The 17,500-nt window shown below is 43.5% G+C and overlaps 3 protein-coding genes across 6 annotated transcripts in view; 2 read left to right on the forward strand and 1 right to left on the reverse strand.

The window, feature by feature from the left end:
• LOC127633622 (poly(ADP-ribose) glycohydrolase-like) overlaps positions 1-10,412 on the reverse strand; it is a 41,488-nt gene extending 31,076 nt beyond the window's left edge. Inside the window, exons 1-5 of one of the 2 annotated variants that reach the window (XM_052112850.1) lie at positions 10,278-10,412; positions 9,939-10,205; positions 8,450-8,600; positions 1,698-1,820; positions 1,524-1,595 (exon numbers count right to left, since the gene is read on the reverse strand). In XM_052112850.1, the coding sequence (XP_051968810.1) occupies positions 1,524-1,595; positions 1,698-1,820; positions 8,450-8,600; positions 9,939-10,205; positions 10,278-10,318 (654 nt within the window). In that variant the 5' untranslated portion in view covers positions 10,319-10,412. Of the gene's footprint in view, positions 1-1,523; positions 1,596-1,697; positions 1,821-8,449; positions 8,601-8,961; positions 9,051-9,138; positions 9,277-9,938; positions 10,206-10,277 lie in introns of those variants that run through there. The other variant, XM_052112851.1, reaches the window with a different exon arrangement.
• Positions 10,136-14,680, forward strand: LOC127633641 (L-seryl-tRNA(Sec) kinase-like). 3 transcript variants are annotated; one of them, XM_052112877.1, is made up of 6 exons: positions 10,136-10,260; positions 11,267-11,489; positions 11,566-11,767; positions 13,119-13,194; positions 13,322-13,415; positions 13,482-14,680. In XM_052112877.1, the coding sequence occupies exons 2-6, from the start codon at positions 11,300-11,302 to the stop codon at positions 13,691-13,693; spliced, it is 774 nt and encodes a 257-aa protein (XP_051968837.1). In that variant the 5' UTR covers positions 10,136-10,260; positions 11,267-11,299; the 3' UTR covers positions 13,694-14,680. The 3 variants fall into 3 exon arrangements, with proteins under 3 accessions (XP_051968837.1, XP_051968835.1, XP_051968836.1); XM_052112875.1 differs by lacking the exon at positions 10,136-10,260 and adding an exon at positions 10,612-10,923; XM_052112876.1 differs by lacking the exon at positions 10,136-10,260 and adding an exon at positions 10,612-10,923 and having other exon boundaries at positions 13,490-13,668.
• A 2,006-nt stretch (positions 14,681-16,686) lies between these two features.
• Positions 16,687-17,500, forward strand: part of LOC127633631 (short/branched chain specific acyl-CoA dehydrogenase, mitochondrial-like) — a 5,387-nt gene continuing 4,573 nt past the window's right edge. The window contains exons 1-2 of the mRNA XM_052112861.1: positions 16,687-16,769; positions 17,472-17,500. The exon at positions 17,472-17,500 is cut by the window's right edge and continues 101 nt beyond it. Of these exons, the coding sequence (XP_051968821.1) occupies positions 16,737-16,769; positions 17,472-17,500 (62 nt within the window). The 5' untranslated portion in view covers positions 16,687-16,736. The remainder of the gene's footprint in view (positions 16,770-17,471) is intronic.

The following is a 17,500-nucleotide window of genomic DNA, read 5'->3' on the forward strand; positions in this document are numbered from 1 at the left end:
CGGGGTGTAACTGTCGGAGTGTAATTGTCAGAGTGTAACTGTCAGGGTGTAATTGTCAGAGTGTAACTGTCAGCGTAACTGTCAGCGTAACTGTCAGGGTGTAACTGTCAGAGTGTAACTGTCAGAGTGTAACTGTCAGAGTGTAACTGTCAGAGTGTAACTGTCAGCGTGTAACTGTCAGGGTGTAATTGTCAGGGTGTAACTGTCAGGGTGTAATTGTCAGAGTGTAACTGTCAGAGTGTAATTGTCAGCGTGTAACTGTCAGGGTGTAATTGTCAGTGTAACTGTCAGAGTGTAATTGTCAGGTGTAACTGTCAGATTGTAATTGTCAGGTGTAACTGTCAGAGTGTAACTGTCAGAGTGTAATTGTCAGAGTGTAATTGTCAGAGTGTAACTGTCAGAGTGTAATTGTCAGGGTGTAACTGTCAGAGTGTAACTGTCAGAGTGTAACTGTCAGGGTGTAACTGTCAGAGTGTAATTGTCAGGGTGTAACTGTCAGGGTGTAACTGTCAGATTGTAACTGTCAGGGTATAACTGTCAGAGTGTAACTGTCAGAGTGTAACTGTCAGGGTGTAACTGTCAGGGTGTAATTGTCAGAGTGTAACTGCCAGAGTGTAACTGCCAGAGTGTAACTGTCAGAGTGTAATTGTCAGGGTGTAACTGTCAGAGTGTAATTGTCAGAGTGTAACTGTCAGAGTGTAATTGTCAGGGTGTAACTGTCAGAGTGTAACTGTCAGAGTGTAACTGTCAGGGTGTAACTGTCAGGGTGTAACAGTCAGAGTGTAACTGTCAGGGTGTAATTGTCAGGGTGTAACTGTCAGAGTGTAATTGTCAGAGTGTAATTGTCAGAGTGTAACTGTCAGAGTGTAATTGTCAGGGTGTAACTGTCAGGGTGTAACTGTCAGAGTGTAATTGTCAGGGTGTAACTGTCAGAGTGTAACTGTCAGGGTGTAACTGTCAGAGTGTAATTGTCAGAGTGTAACTGTCAGAGTGTAATTGTCAGGGTGTAACTGTCAGAGTGTAATTGTCAGAGTGTAATTGTCAGGGTGTAACTGTCAGAGTGTAACTGTCAGGGTGTAACTGTCAGGGTGTAACTGTCAGGGTGTAACTGTCAGAGTGTAATTGTCAGAGTGTAACTGTCAGAGTGTAATTGTCAGAGTGTAATTGTCAGGGTGTAACTGTCAGGGTGTAACTGTCAGAGTGTAATTGTCAGGGTGTAACTGTCAGGGTGTAACTGTCAGAGTGTAATTGTCAGAGTGTAACTGTCAGAGTGTAACTGTCAGAGTGTAATTGTCAGAGTGTAATTGTCAGGGTGTAATTGTCAGGGTGTAACTGTCAGAGTGTAATTGTCAGGGTGTAACTGTCAGGGTGTAACTGTCAGAGTGTAACTGTCAGAGTGTAACTGTCAGAGTGTAATTGTCAGAGTGTAACTGTCAGAGTGTAATTGTCAGAGTGTAATTGTCAGAGTGTAACTGTCAGAGTGTAATTGTCAGAGTGTAATTGTCAGAGTGTTATGACGTCACCTTCACATCATGAGACGAGTTAAACGTGTTGGTCAAGACTTTACTTATTAAATCCCATCGACTCTGCAGAGTCTAGAAATATTCAAACACACAATAATATATTAATGATTAAACTGATTATGTTTTCTTGAATCAAATCATCCTTTGACTCCAGTACGTGTGTGTGTGTCTAACCGTGCTGTCTCCAGGAAACAGGTTGTCCGGTGAGCAGGGCATCTTGACGTGTGTATCACTCCAGCTGTCACACACTTTATCTGGAAACGGCACTGGAACATTCCCCGGACACAACTGATCACTCTGATAAACAAATCAAACTCTGACATACCAATACTTCAGTTATTCATTATTATATTATTATGTGAGTGTGTGTGTGTGTCTCACTCTGATCATGACTGTGTGTGTGTGTGTCTCTCACTCTGATCATGACTGTGTGTGTGTGTGTGTCTCACTCTGATCATGACTGTGTTTGTGTGTGTGTGTGTGTGTGTGTCTCACTCTGATCATGACTGTGTGTCTCACTCTGATCACGACTGTGTGTGTGTGTGTGTCTCTCACTCTGATCATGACTGTGTGTGTGTGTGTGTGTGTGTGTGAGTGTCTCACTCTGATCATGACTGTGTGTGTGTGTGTGTGTGTGTCTCACTCTGATCATGACTGTGTGTGTGTGTGTGTGTGTGTCTCACTCTGATCATGACTGTGTGTGTGTGTGTCTCACTCTGATCATGACTGTGTGTGTGTGTGTGTGTGTGTGTGTCTCACTCTGATCATGACTGTGTGTGTGTGTGTGTCTCACTCTGATCATGACTGTGTGTGTGTGTGTGTGTGTCTCACTCTGATCATGACTGTGTGTGTGTGTGTGTGTGTGTCTCACTCTGATCATGACTGTGTGTGTGTGTGTGTGTGTGTGTCTCACTCTGATCATGACTGTGTGTGTGTGTGTGTGTGTGTCTCACTCTGATCATGACTGTGTGTGTGTGTCTCACTCTTGATCATGACTGTGTGTGTGTGTCTCACTCTTGATCATGACTGTGTGTGTGTGTGTGTCTCACTCTGATCATGACTGTGTGTGTGTGTGTGTGTCTCACTCTGATCATGACTGTGTGTGTGTGTGTCTCACTCTGATCATGACTGTGTGTGTGTGTGTGTGTCTCACTCTGATCATGACTGTGTGTGTGTGTGTCTCACTCTGATCATGACTGTGTGTGTGTGTGTGTGTGTGTGTGTGTGTGTGTGTGTGTGTGTCTCACTCTGATCATGACTGTGTGTGTGTGTGTGTGTGTGTGTCTCACTCTGATCATGACTGTGTGTGTGTGTGTGTGTCTCACTCTGATCATGACTGTGTGTGTGTGTGTGTCTCTCACTCTGATCATGACTGTGTGTGTGTGTGTATGTGTGTCTCACTCTGATCATGACTGTGTGTGTGTGTGTATGTGTGTCTCACTCTAATCATGACTGTGTGTGTGTGTGTGTGAGCGTGTATTTATCACTTTGTGGGGACCAAATGTCCCCATAAGGATAGTAAACCCGAATTTTGACCTTGTGGGGACATTTGTCGGTCCCCATGAGGAAACAGCTTATAAATCATACTAAATTATGTTTTATTGAAATGTAAAATGCAGAATGTTTTCTGTGAGGGTTAGGTTTAGGGTAGAGTTAGGTTTAGGATAGAATATAAAGTTTGTACAGTATAAAACCATTATGTCTATGGAAAGTCCCCATCTGACATGTGAATCATGACTGTGTGTGTGTGTGTGTCTCACTCTGATCATGACTGTGTGTGTGTGTGTGTGTGTCTCACTCTGATCATGACTGTGTGTGTGTGTGTGTGTGTCTCACTCTGATCATGACTGTGTGTGTGTGTGTGTGTGTCTCACTCTGATCATGACTGTGTGTGTGTGTGTGTGTGTGTCTCACTCTGATCATGACTGTGTGTGTGTGTGTGTGTGTCTCACTCTGATCATGACTGTGTGTGTGTGTGTGTGTGTTTCTCACTCTGATCATGACTGTGTGTGTGTGTGTGTGTGTCTCACTCTGATCATGACTGTGTGTGTGTGTGTGTGTCTCACTCTGATCATGACTGTGTGTGTGTGTGTGTGTGTCTCACTCTGATCATGACTGTGTGTGTGTGTGTGTGTGTGTCTCACTCTGATCATGACTGTGTGTGTGTGTGTGTGTGTGTGTGTGTGTCTCACTCTGATCATGACTGTGTGTGTGTGTGTGTGTGTCTCACTCTGATCATGACTGTGTGTGTGTGTGTGTGTGTCTCACTCTGATCATGACTGTGTGTGTGTGTGTGTGTGTGTGTCTCACTCTGATCATGACTGTGTGTGTGTGTGTGTGTGTGTGTGTGTCTCACTCTGATCATGACTGTGTGTGTGTGTGTGTGTCTCACTCTGATCATGACTGTGTGTGTGTGTGTGTGTGTCTCACTCTGATCATGACTGTGTGTGTGTGTGTGTGTCTCACTCTGATCATGACTGTGTGTGTGTGTGTGACTGTGTGTGTGTGTGTGTGTGTCTCACTCTGATCATGACTGTGTGTGTGTGTGTGTGTCTCACTCTGATCATGACTGTGTGTGTGTGTGTGTGTGTCTCACTCTGATCATGACTGTGTGTGTGTGTGTGTGTCTCACTCTGATCATGACTGTGTGTGTGTGTGTGTGTGTCTCACTCTGATCATGACTGTGTGTGTGTGTGTGTGTGTGTGTGTGTGTGTGTGTGTGTGTCTCACTCTGATCATGACTGTGTGTGTGTGTGTGTCTCACTCTGATCATGACTGTGTGTGTGTGTGTGTCTCACTCTGATCATGACTGTGTGTGTGTGTGTGTGTGTGTGTGTCTCACTCTGATCATGACTGTGTGTGTGTGTGTGTGTCTCACTCTGATCATGACTGTGTGTGTGTGTGTGTGTGTGTGTCTCACTCTGATCATGACTGTGTGTGTGTGTGTGTGTGTGTGTGTCTCACTCTGATCATGACTGTGTGTGTGTGTGTGTGTGTCTCACTCTGATCATGACTGTGTGTGTGTGTGTGTGTGTCTCACTCTGATCATGACTGTGTGTGTGTGTGTGTGTGTGTGTGTGTGTCTCACTCTGATCATGACTGTGTGTGTGTGTGTGTGTCTCACTCTGATCATGACTGTGTGTGTGTGTGTGTCTCACTCTGATCATGACTGTGTGTGTGTGTCGTGACTGTGTGTGTGTGTCTCACTCTGATCATGACTGTGTGTGTGTGTGTGTGTGTGTGTCTCACTCTGATCATGACTGTGTGTGTGTGTGTGTGTGTGTGTGTGTGTGTCTCACTCTGATCATGACTGTGTGTGTGTGTGTGTCTCACTCTGATCATGACTGTGTGTGTGTGTGTGTGTGTGTGTCTCACTCTGATCATGACTGTGTGTGTGTGTGTGTCTCACTCTGATCATGACTGTGTGTGTGTGTGTGTGTCTCACTCTGATCATGACTGTGTGTGTGTGTGTGTGTGTGTGTGTGTGTCTCACTCTGATCATGACTGTGTGTGTGTGTGTGTGTCTCACTCTGATCATGACTGTGTGTGTGTGTGTGTGTGTGCTCACTCTGATCATGACTGTGTGTGTGTGTGTCTCACTCTGATCATGACTGTGTGTGTGTGTGTGTGTCTCACTCTGATCATGACTGTGTGTGTGTGTGTGTGTGTGTGTGTGTCTCACTCTGATCATGACTGTGTGTGTGTGTGTGTGTCTCACTCTGATCATGACTGTGTGTGTGTGTGTGTGTGTGTCTCACTCTGATCATGACTGTGTGTGTGTGTGTGTCTCACTCTGATCATGACTGTGTGTGTGTGTGTGTCTCACTCTGATCATGACTGTGTGTGTGTGTGTGTGTCTCACTCTGATCATGACTGTGTGTGTGTGTGTGTGTGTGTGTGTGTGTGTCTCACTCTGATCATGACTGTGTGTGTGTGTGTGTGTCTCACTCTGATCATGACTGTGTGTGTGTGTGTGTGTGTGTGTGTGTGTCTCACTCTGATCATGACTGTGTGTGTGTGTGTGTGTGTCTCACTCTGATCATGACTGTGTGTGTGTGTGTGTGTCTCACTCTGATCATGACTGTGTGTGTGTGTGTGTGTGTGTGTCTCACTCTGATCATGACTGTGTGTGTGTGTGTGTCTCACTCTGATCATGACTGTGTGTGTGTGTGTGTGTCTCACTCTGATCATGACTGTGTGTGTGTGTGTGTGTGCTCACTCTGATCATGACTGTGTGTGTGTGTGTGTGTGTGTGTGTGTGTGTCTCACTCTGATCATGACTGTGTGTGTGTGTGTGTGTGTCTCACTCTGATCATGACTGTGTGTGTGTGTGTCTCACTCTGATCATGACTGTGTGTGTGTGTGTGTGTGTGTCTCACTCTGATCATGACTGTGTGTGTGTGTGTGTGTCTCACTCTGATCATGACTGTGTGTGTGTGTGTGTGTGTCTCACTCTGATCATGACTGTGTGTGTGTGTGTGCTCTGATCTGACTGTGTGTGTGTGTGTCTCACTCTGATCATGACTGTGTGTGTGTGTGTGTGTCTCACTCTGATCATGACTGTGTGTGTGTGTGTGTGTGTGTGTCTCACTCTGATCATGACTGTGTGTGTGTGTGTGTGTGTCTCACTCTGATCATGACTGTGTGTGTGTGTGTGTGTGTGTGTGTCTCACTCTGATCATGACTGTGTGTGTGTGTGTGTCTCACTCTGATCATGACTGTGTGTGTGTGTGTGTGTCTCACTCTGATCATGACTGTGTGTGTGTGTGTGTGTCTCACTCTGATCATGACTGTGTGTGTGTGTGTGTGTGTGTGTGTCTCACTCTGATCATGACTGTGTGTGTGTGTGTGTGTGTCTCACTCTGATCATGACTGTGTGTGTGTGTGTGTGTGTCTCACTCTGATCATGACTGTGTGTGTGTGTGTGTGTGTGTGTCTCACTCTGATCATGACTGTGTGTGTGTGTGTGTGTGTGTGTGTGTCTCACTCTGATCATGACTGTGTGTGTGTGTGTGTGTGTGTGTCTCACTCTGATCATGACTGTGTGTGTGTGTGTGTGTGTCTCACTCTGATCATGACTGTGTGTGTGTGTGTGTGTCTCACTCTGATCATGACTGTGTGTGTGTGTGTGTGTGTCTCACTCTGATCATGACTGTGTGTGTGTGTGTGTGTCTCACTCTGATCATGACTGTGTGTGTGTGTGTGTGTGTCTCACTCTGATCATGACTGTGTGTGTGTGTGTGTGTGTGTCTCACTCTGATCATGACTGTGTGTGTGTGTGTGTGTCTCACTCTGATCATGACTGTGTGTGTGTGTGTGTGTCTCACTCTGATCATGACTGTGTGTGTGTGTGTGTGTGTGTGTGTGTGTCTCACTCTGATCATGACTGTGTGTGTGTGTGTGTGTGTCTCACTCTGATCATGACTGTGTGTGTGTGTGTGTGTGTCTCACTCTGATCATGACTGTGTGTGTGTGTGTGTCTCACTCTGATCATGACTGTGTGTGTGTGTGTCTCACTCTGATCATGACTGTGTGTGTGTGTGTGTGTGTGTGTGTGTCTCACTCTGATCATGACTGTGTGTGTGTGTGTGTCTCACTCTGATCATGACTGTGTGTGTGTGTGTGTGTGTGTGTCTCACTCTGATCATGACTGTGTGTGTGTGTGTGTGTCTCACTCTGATCATGACTGTGTGTGAGTGTGTGTGTGTCTCACTCTGATCATGACTGTGTGTGTGTGTGTGTGTGTGTCTCACTCTGATCATGACTGTGTGTGTGTGTGTGTGTGTGTGTCTCACTCTGATCATGACTGTGTGTGTGTGTGTGTCTCACTCTGATCATGACTTTGTGTGTGTGTGTGTGTCTCACTCTGATCATGACTTTGTGTGTGTGTGTGTCTCACTCTGATCATGACTGTGTGTGTGTGTGTCTCACTCTGATCATGACTGTGTGTGTGTGTGTGTGTGTGTGTGTGTCTCACTCTGATCATGACTGTGTGTGTGTGTGTCTCACTCTGATCATGACTGTGTGTGTGTGTGTGTGTGTGTGTGTGTCTCACTCTGATCATGACTGTGTGTGTGTGTGTGTGTGTGTGTGTCTCACTCTGATCATGACTGTGTGTGAGTGTGTGTGTGTCTCACTCTGATCATGACTGTGTGTGTGTGTGTCTCACTCTGATCATGACTGTGTGTGTGTGTCTCACTCTTGATCATGACTGTGTGTGTGTGTGTGTGTGTCTCACTCTGATCATGACTTTGTGTGTGTGTGTGTGTGTCTCACTCTGATCATGACTGTGTGTGTGTGTGTGTGTGTGTGTCTCACTCTGATCATGACTGTGTGTGTGTGTGTCTCACTCTGATCATGACTGTGTGTGTGTGTGTGTGTGTGTGTGCTCTCACTCTGATCATGACTGTGTGTGTGTGTGTGTGTCTCACTCTGATCATGACTGTGTGTGTGTGTGTGTGCTCACTCTGATCATGACTGTGTGTGTGTGTGTGTGTCTCACTCTGATCATGACTGTGTGTGTGTGTGTGTGTGTGTGTGTGTGTGTCTCACTCTGATCATGACTGTGTGTGTGTGTGTTTGTGTGTGTCTCACTCTGATCATGACTGTGTGTGTGTGTGTGTGTGTGTGTCTCACTCTGATCATGACTGTGTGTGTGTGTGTGTGTGTGTGTGTCTCACTCTGATCATGACTGTGTGTGTGTGTGTGTGTGTGTGTGTCTCACTCTGATCATGACTGTGTGTGTGTGTGTGTGTGTGTGTCTCACTCTGATCATGACTGTGTGTGTGTGTGTGTGTGTGTGTGTCTCACTCTGATCATGACTGTGTGTGTGTCTCACTCTGATCATGACTGTGTGTGTGTGTGTGTGTCTCACTCTGATCATGACTGTGTGTGTGTGTGTGTGTGTGTGTGTGTGTGTGTCTCACTCTGATCATGACTGTGTGTGTGTCGTTGGGTTTCAGTGCCGGTAACGGGCCGCTGCACTCTGGCGTCCTCTTCAGGTGACTGAGATCAACACCGAGCCATGTGACATCACTGCTGACCAGTCTCCCATCAGCCAATCCTGGAGCAGATACTCTGTAATGACATCATCGCCGATGAGCACAATACTGAAGCGGAGAATCTCTCAAGGATCAGAGTGACTTTAATTATTTCAGACCTTTTATAAACTCTAAAAGCTAAACTTCATGAAAGAAACCACGCCCACCACTCAAAGCACACACCCTCTCTTCCTAAACCACGCCTTCCAAAGACAAAACAGCCAATCGAATGGCACAATGACTGAAAGACAGAGAGAGACACTGACTGGCTTAAAAAGGTGCCAACCCCAAACTTTAACACTTATCTCAGATTTCTACATTTCATGTGTGAACTTGTGAACTTGTAAACTTACAGCAGCTTAAACTCTCAATTACAGCCGTACATCTCTTAAACTCACAGTGAATATTCCCCAAAACATCTGAGGAATAACTCGCTCCTCCACACGGAGACTCGCACCTTCATCATCCTGTAGAGTTCTGTCCCGTTCTACAACATGAACATCATCAGCACATATAGCACATACAGCTCAACCAGAGGTCATGTGAGTCACTAATCATCATGAGGAAATACAGACCGCAGCGGCTCGCAGGAGAGCAAAACAACAGCAGATGACAAACACAGACACGGACAGATGAAGCAGCCACACGCCGGAACTCTCTTTACTCACATCCATGCTAACATGCTAACCTGCACACGATGAGCTCAATACACTGAAAGTGATTCCTAACGTGGAACTTTCACTTTCTGTATCACAGTTATATAACAGTGCTGAAGAAGTGATGAAATGTCATTATGACATCAGCAGTTCTGTGTCACTTTTATAAGTGTCTTTATGTTTCAATATAACAGACATGATTATAGATTACACCGGTCACGCTTCACAAATCACATGTGCAGGTCAGACACAACACCATCTACACAATATTACACAAACTCAATATTTTATTTCTGTTTACATAAACATCAGTGACGGTAAACATTCACACACACACACACTCACACTCTCACACACATACAAATACACACACTCACGCTCTCTCTCTCTCTCTCTTTCACACACACACTAACACTCTCTCTCTCTCTCTCTCTCTCTCACACACACACACACACACACACACACACTAACACTCTCTCTCTCTCTCACACACACACACACTAACACTCTCTCTCTCACACACACACACTAACACTCTCTCTCTCACACACACATACAAATACACACACACACACACACACACACACACACACACTAACACTCTCTCTCTCGCTCGCTCTCTCACACACACACACACTAACACTCTCTCTCTCTCACACACACACACACACACACACACGTGCTAAGAATAAATGGACATATAATACAATGTTCCTCACCGACTGCACACACTCTTCTCTGAAGCTCTTGAGAAGAAGTCAGTGATTTTGTGTGTTCTTCTCTTCTGCAGTGAGTCACCGGGGTCACTCGTCACTGGTGTTGTGATGATTCCTGCACACTTCAGAGGCTCTTCTGGTTCCGGCAGCGGGTTCGTCTGGATCCTGTTGGGCTTCTTCTGCAGCCAGTGATCCAGAGAGTTCTGACTGATGTTCTGTTGATGTTCTGAACATGGATGTGTTCGCTTCTGTCGGCTTTCTTCTTCAGTCCTGTTAATAACACATTTGACCTCATATCTTTGGCTAAGTGAAATGATTTCGAGATGTATGTTTGTGTTTTACCTTCCTGTCTCCAGCAGTCTTTGGCGTTTACTGTCTGACATCTCTGATGAAATTATCTTTTAATATCATTTATAAATATCAAAAAAACTAATATTTACATGAGCAAACTACAAACACAGCAGCGACTGTCACACGGTTATTGTTATCATGTTCATTTAAGGTTTATTAATATAGTTACTTTGTTTTTACTGGAGTCGCTACTTTATTGGGTTATTAACCATAAATTCTCCCTTTTAAAATGTGAAGTTTAACCGGAGCAAACACACATGAACAAGAGTACAGAATATTCTTCCTGTTTTCCTGACGTGTGTCCCAGTTAACCAATGAGCGTTCGGCGTTCTGCGAGAGGGCGGGGCGTAGCGCGCTGTGTGTGTTGGTGACCTGCAGACTGCGTCACATTTGCGCAGAAACTCTGTAAATAAGCGTTCGGAACCACGTGACACCAAGGAGCTGCCCGCGTCAGCGCTGTTCGTCTCTCTCATTCAGGATGTTTCCCGCAGGCGCGTGTCTCTGTGTCCTGTGCGGTTTACCGGCTGCGGGGAAGTCCCGCCTGGCGCAGGTGCTGCGGGATCGCGCGCAGAGCCGCGGGTGGGAGACGCTGCTCGTGACGTATGACGAACTGATCCTGGCGCGCGACTGGCGCGAGGTGACATCATCATTATTATGTACAATAATGTTAATGCAACATCTCAAGAGTTTCTAAACGCGTTTTAAACGTTGAACTGTTTCTGCCTGAGAAACGCAACGCGCATTACGCGCGGCGTCACTGTCAGCGTTTATGCTACAGGTCACGTGGTGTATTCTGGAGCCTCTCAGAGGACACGGACGGAATTTATTTTCTGAAATAATTAAAAACCACATGTAGCCTTCGACAAATGAACCATGATGTTACTATAGTAAAGCTCGCCGTGAATGATTCATATGAATGAATATAATTTAATGACAAGTTTTGTTTTTCCTGTATACTGTAATTATTGTGTTTCTCTCAGAGTGAATGGAAGCAGCAGAGAAAGACAGTGGTGATGTGTTTGGAGAGATTCCTGCGTCACACACACACTGAGACGACTGAAGACATCTGGACACGCTTTGAGCAGATGCACACGCATCAGCAGCCCGACTCTCAAACACACACACAGCCGCTCGTCATCCTGCTGGACGACAACTTCTACTATCAGAGTATGAGACACGAGATCTACCAGCTGGCCAGAAACAGTATGTGCCGCTCCTGTCGTTCTGAGGTCAGACTGTCAGTGCTGGTGTGTGTGATGGTGTCTCTTCATGTGCTCAGACTCGCTGGGCTTCTGTCAGGTGTTCCTGCGCTGTGAACTGCACGTGTGTCTGCAGAGGAACCAGCAGCGGTCTCAGCGTGTTCCCGATGAAGTTCTGCAGCAGATGAGCGTCCGTATGGAGCCTCCAGATCCCACCAGAAACTCCTGGGAGCAGCAGAGCCTGACGGTGGACAACACGGAGAACATCACAGACGCAGTCGTGTAGGTTCTGATGGTGAACGGGTCAGGGTTTCCAGTTCTGGAGAAGTTACAATTATAGAGTCATGAATTTGAATCCAGGGTGTGCTGAGTGACTCCAGTCAGGTCTCCTAAGCAAAAAATTTACCTGGTTGCTAGGGAGGGTTGAGTCACATGGGGTAACCAAATTGGCCAGGTTGCTATGAAGGGTAGAGTCACATGGGGTAACCAAATTGGACCGGTTGCTAGGGAGGGTTGAGTCACATGGGGTAACCAAATTTACCTGGTTGCTAGGGAGGGTAGAGTGACATGGGGTAGCCAAATTGGCCGGTTGCTAGGGAGGGTAGAGTGACATGGGGTAGCCAAATTGGCCCGGTTGCTAGGGAGGGTAGAGTCACATGGGGTAACCAAATTGCACCGGTTGCTAGGGAGGGTAGAGTCACATGGGGTAGCCAAATTGGCCCGGTTGCTAGGGAGGGTAGTGTCACATGGGGTAACCAAATTGGACCGGTTGCTAGGGAGGGTAGAGTCACATGGGGTAACCAAATTGGACCGGTTGCTAGGGAGGGTAGTGTCACATGGGGTAACCAAATTGGACCGGTTGCTAGGGAGGGTAGTGTCACATGGGGTAACCAAATTGGCCCGGTTGCTAGGGAGGGTAGAGTCACATGGGGTAACCAAATTGGACCGGTTGCTAGGGAGGGTAGTGTCACATGGGGTAACCAAATTGGACCGGTTGCTAGGGAGGGTAGTGTCACATGGGGTAACCAAATTGGACCGGTTGCTAGGGAGGGTAGTGTCACATGGGGTAACCAAATTGGCCCGGTTGCTAGGGAGGGTAGTGTCACATGGGGTAACCAAATTGGACCGGTTGCTAGGGAGGGTAGAGTCACATGGGGTAACCAAATTGGCCCGGTTGCTAGGGAGGGTAGAGTCACATGGGGTAACCAAATTGGACTGGTTGCTAGGGAGGGTAGAGTCACATGGGGTAACCAAATTGTCCCGGTTGCTAGGGAGGGTAGAGTCACATGGGGTAACCAAATTGTCCCCGTTGCTAGGGAGGGTAGAGTCACATGGGGTAACCAAATTGGCCCGGTTGCTAGGGAGGGTAGAGTCACATGGGTTAACCTCCTCATGGTGACTATAATGTGGTTCTCGCTCTCGGTGGGGCGTGTGGCGAGTTGTGCGTGGATGCCGCGGAGAATAGCCCCAAATAAACATAGTTACAGTTCTATAATAGTTTCTGCTCATCACATGATGATGAAAGTAAATGTCTTCATGTCTCACATGGTTTGAACATCAGTATCAGTTACAGTTGTCAGTACAGACGAGATGTTTGAGTTTATTGGTTTATTCCTCTTTGTTTCTCCTGAAGACTGAAGATGATGGACATGTTGGGGTTTGCTCTGGAGAACCCGCTGAGGCCCATTCAGGATGATTCACAGCAGAAGGTTTGTCACTTCCTGTCTGAAACATCATCAGTGGCACAACAGTTCTCTGTTTCCATGCAGAGGTCATGACGATGATGATCAATGTGTGTATTCGCATTCACACTGCAGCTGTCTCTCTGTGTTTCAGGAAGCAGACAGACAGATTTGTGCGTGTAGTGTTGTTCATCAGGCCGATCAGATGTGCAGACGGATCATATCTCAGACGGTGACGTCAGCACGCGGTACAGGATCACTAATAAGGACATTCAGATGTTTGTGTGAAGTGTCTCACTGATCGTGTCTTGCAGAAAATCAGGCGTCTTCAGGAGTTTTGAAGGTTCTTGCTAAAGAGCTGAACGAGCTGAAGACTGGATTCCTGCGGGAATTCAAGAAGGAAGTTCTTCACCGAGTGTCGGTTTGTCCAGAAGAGCCCGTGAACACGGAGAAACTGCTGACGGATGCGGCGAGAGCGTTTGAGCGGGACACGCACGAGATTGCGTCCAAACACGGACATTTATAACACTTCACATGTTATTACAGATTCACCTCACAATGATGTTTCTAATCTTTCCCCCTTTCTGTAAGATTTTTTGATTGTGTTTAATATTTAATTTGGAATATATTTTTGTAAATTAATTTGAAATCCATTTTCACTTATTGAGTCATTAATGCATAATTCTGTTTAATGCTGCTCTTCAGAGTAATTAGTGTGGGTTTAATTAACACAGAAGTCTGTTATTTGTGTCACTAAAGCATTATTTTATGTAAGTTAAGTTTATAAATGACATTACTGTAACAAACCTTTCAAATAACTCATAATCATTCAGTGGATTCACTTTTATTACACTATGAGTAAAACATCGTTATAATTACTGATAATCATTTGAACAAATCATGATGTCATCTGACCCGGAAATACACAGGCCCCGCCCTCCTGTCACGCTTTGTCCAATCAGCGTCTGGCTGCGTGTGATATTTGCATATGTACAGAGCGATTATTCCATGTTTAGCAGAGACGGTCATTTAAATTATAATGAATGAGAGAAATAGCAACGAACATTGAAAGGAAGTCCCGCCTTACAGGTAAAAGAGCCAATCAGCTTTTAGATACAGACATCATATAATCAGTGATGCTCATTATCGATACAGTCCGGGACGGGTTTGTTTTTAGCGTGATGTGAGATAAAGAAGCACAATTTATGATGGCGTTGTTGTCGGACTTCACTGCTGATTTGAAATGTGTTTTTGATCGTAATCTTGAACAACTGTTCTGGAGATTTCGGTGTTCCCCCATTCAAGTCCACAGAAGCAACACTTATATGCCCGCAGAGTGGACTGACTTACTAAAAGGACTTTGGTGTTTACTGATTATATGGTCTCTAAAAACACGCATTCAATATCAGGTGTAATCAAATTACATTTTAAATATACATAACAATAAGTCAAGTCATTTTTATTTGTATAGCGCTTTTTACAACACATATTGTTTTAAAGAAGCTTTACAGAAAATAAAACTGTAATATCTATAATATCTTAGAGTCATCATTGTATAGTTTGATTAAAAATGATTATAAAGTCTGTATACAAATAATTAATTACATAATAATTATATTTAAACTCCCAGTGATCCCATGTCTTATAACACAAGTCATATGAAGTATCCCATGTCTTATAACACAAGTCATATGATGTATCCCATGTCTTATAACACAAGTCATATGAAGTATCCCGTGTCTTATAACACAAGTCATATGAAGTATCACATGTCTTATAACACAAGTCATATGAAGTATCCCATGTCTTATAACACATGTCATATGAAGTATCACATGTCTTATAACACAAGTCATATGAAGTATCCCATGTCTTATAACACAAGTCATATGAAGTATCCCATGTCTTATAACACAAGTCATCTGAAGTATCATATGTCTTATAACACAAGTCATATGAAGTATCATATGTCTTATAACACAAGTCATATGAAGTATCCCGTGTCTTATAACACAAGTCATATGAAGTATCACATGTCTTATAACACAAGTCATATGAAGTATCATATGTCTTATAACACAAGTCATATGATGTATCCCATGTCTTATAACACAAGTCATATGAAGTATCCCGTGTCTTATAACACAAGTCATATGAAGTATCACATGTCTTATAACACAAGTCATATGAAGTATCCCATGTCTTATAACACAAGTCATATGAAGTATCCCATGTCTTATAACACAAGTCATCTGAAGTATCATATGTCTTATAACACAAGTCATATGAAGTATCCCATGTCTTATAACACAAGTCATATGAAGTATCCCATGTCTTATAACACAAGTCATATGAAGTATCCCATGTCTTATAACACAAGTCATATGAAGTATCCCATGTCTTATAACACAAGTCATATGAAGTATCCCATGTCTTATAACACAAGTCATATGTATCCCATGTCTTATAACACAAGTCATATGACGTATCCCATGTCTTATAACACAAGTCATATGACGTATCCCATGTCTTATAACACAAGTCATATGAAGTATCCCATGTCTTATAACACAAGTCATATGAAGTATCCCATGTCTTATAACACATGTCATATGAAGTATCCCATGTCTTATAACACATGTCATGTGAAGTATCCCATGTCTTATAACACAAGTCATGTGAAGTATCCCATGTCTTATAACACAAGTCATGTGAAGTATCCCATGTCTTATAACACAAGTCATGTGAAGTATCCCATGTCTTATAACACAAGTCATATGAAGTATCACATGTCTTATAACACAAGTCATATGAAGTATCCCATGTCTTATAACACAAGTCATATGAAGTATCACATGTCTTATAACACAAGTCATATGAAGTATCCCATGTCATATAACACAAGTCATATGAAGTATCCCATGTCTTATAACACAAGTCATCTGAAGTATCATATGTCTTATAACACAAGTCATATGAAGTATCATATGTCTTATAACACAAGTCATATGAAGTATCCCATGTCTTATAACACAAGTCATATGTATCCCATGTCTTATAACACAAGTCATATGAAGTATCCCATGTCTTATAACACAAGTCATATGAAGTATCCCATGTCTTATAACACAAGTCATATGAAGTATCACATGTCTTACAACACAAGTCATATGAAGTATCCCATGTCTTATAACACAAGTCATATGAAGTATCCCATGTCTTATAACACAAGTCATATGAAGTATCTATCCCATGTCTTATAACACAAGTCATATGAAGTATCCCATGTCTTATAACACAAGTCATATGAAGTATCTATCCCATGTCTTATAACACAAGTCATATGAAGTATCCCATGTCTTATAACACAAGCACTCTTACAACTCTTAATTTTGTTAAATTTTATAGAAATAGTAAATTGGAGGCCAAAAAGCGTGTCATAAAATATTTATAATTATTGAAATCATTGCAGATCATTACCATTTAAAAAAGACATGTGTTTGTGGAGTTTGGCGTCATTGCGGGTGTTTGTTTCATCCGGACACTTTTCATGGTGACACAGAGCCGGAATGGCGGCGCCCGTGTTCAGAATGTTGCGACAGGTCAGAGAAATAAACACAACAAATGTTTCATTTTTATAAACTACACAAACGACATATATTGAGCGCGGATAGATGTCACATGCTCTTTAAATGTTATACAATAATGAAGAATGCGACGGTAGTTATGCAAACTGGCCATTTCATAACAAACTACGTCATAGACCTGAAAAAGAGTTGATATGTGCCGTTCAGAAGAAATATTATTATCATTAATAACCTGCTGTTTTCATTACACAATACTGACCAACAGACCGTTTATTGACTTTAAATCATGTGCATTAACATTTTAGTTTTTACTAGTTAAAATTCTATTTAAAGTGAAATTATGTTGCACTAGTTAAAACGCGCTTTCTTAACGTCACAAATGACGTCATTACTCGTACAAATACACATTCTTGATATCTGTAACTGCATGTTCAAAACATACTTTCAATTAATTGAATACTATAGTTTATTATAATAAATGCATTTTATTACTAGTAATAACAGAAACATTTCAAACGCATTCTAATGTTTGTCATAATGAATTATTAATTAGATGCACAAATTATCATGTTTTATATCGATAATGAAATTGTTTCTGCCAGATATCTTGTCTAAAGATATCTGTAATTAACGTATGAATTATCTCTCATCATATCCTGCACGTGATGAACTGTGCAACGGTTTGTGATTGACAGATGAATGTTACTTTGTGTGCAGGTGTCTCGCTCACATGCTGCAGTGAGACA

This window comes from Xyrauchen texanus, chromosome 40 (genome assembly GCF_025860055.1).
Source record: "Xyrauchen texanus isolate HMW12.3.18 chromosome 40, RBS_HiC_50CHRs, whole genome shotgun sequence".
NCBI lineage: Eukaryota > Metazoa > Chordata > Actinopteri > Cypriniformes > Catostomidae > Xyrauchen > Xyrauchen texanus.

Coding starts and splice junctions, on each gene's coding strand:
- LOC127633641 (XM_052112875.1), top strand. CDS start 10,765: ATGTTTCCCGCAGGCGCGTGTCTCTGTGTCCTGTGCGGTTTACCGGCT. Junction 10,924..11,266: donor TGGCGCGCGACTGGCGCGAG/GTGACATCATCA, acceptor TGTTTCTCTCAG/AGTGAATGGAAGCAGCAGAG. Junction 13,416..13,481: donor GACGGTGACGTCAGCACGCG/GTACAGGATCAC, acceptor CGTGTCTTGCAG/AAAATCAGGCGTCTTCAGGA.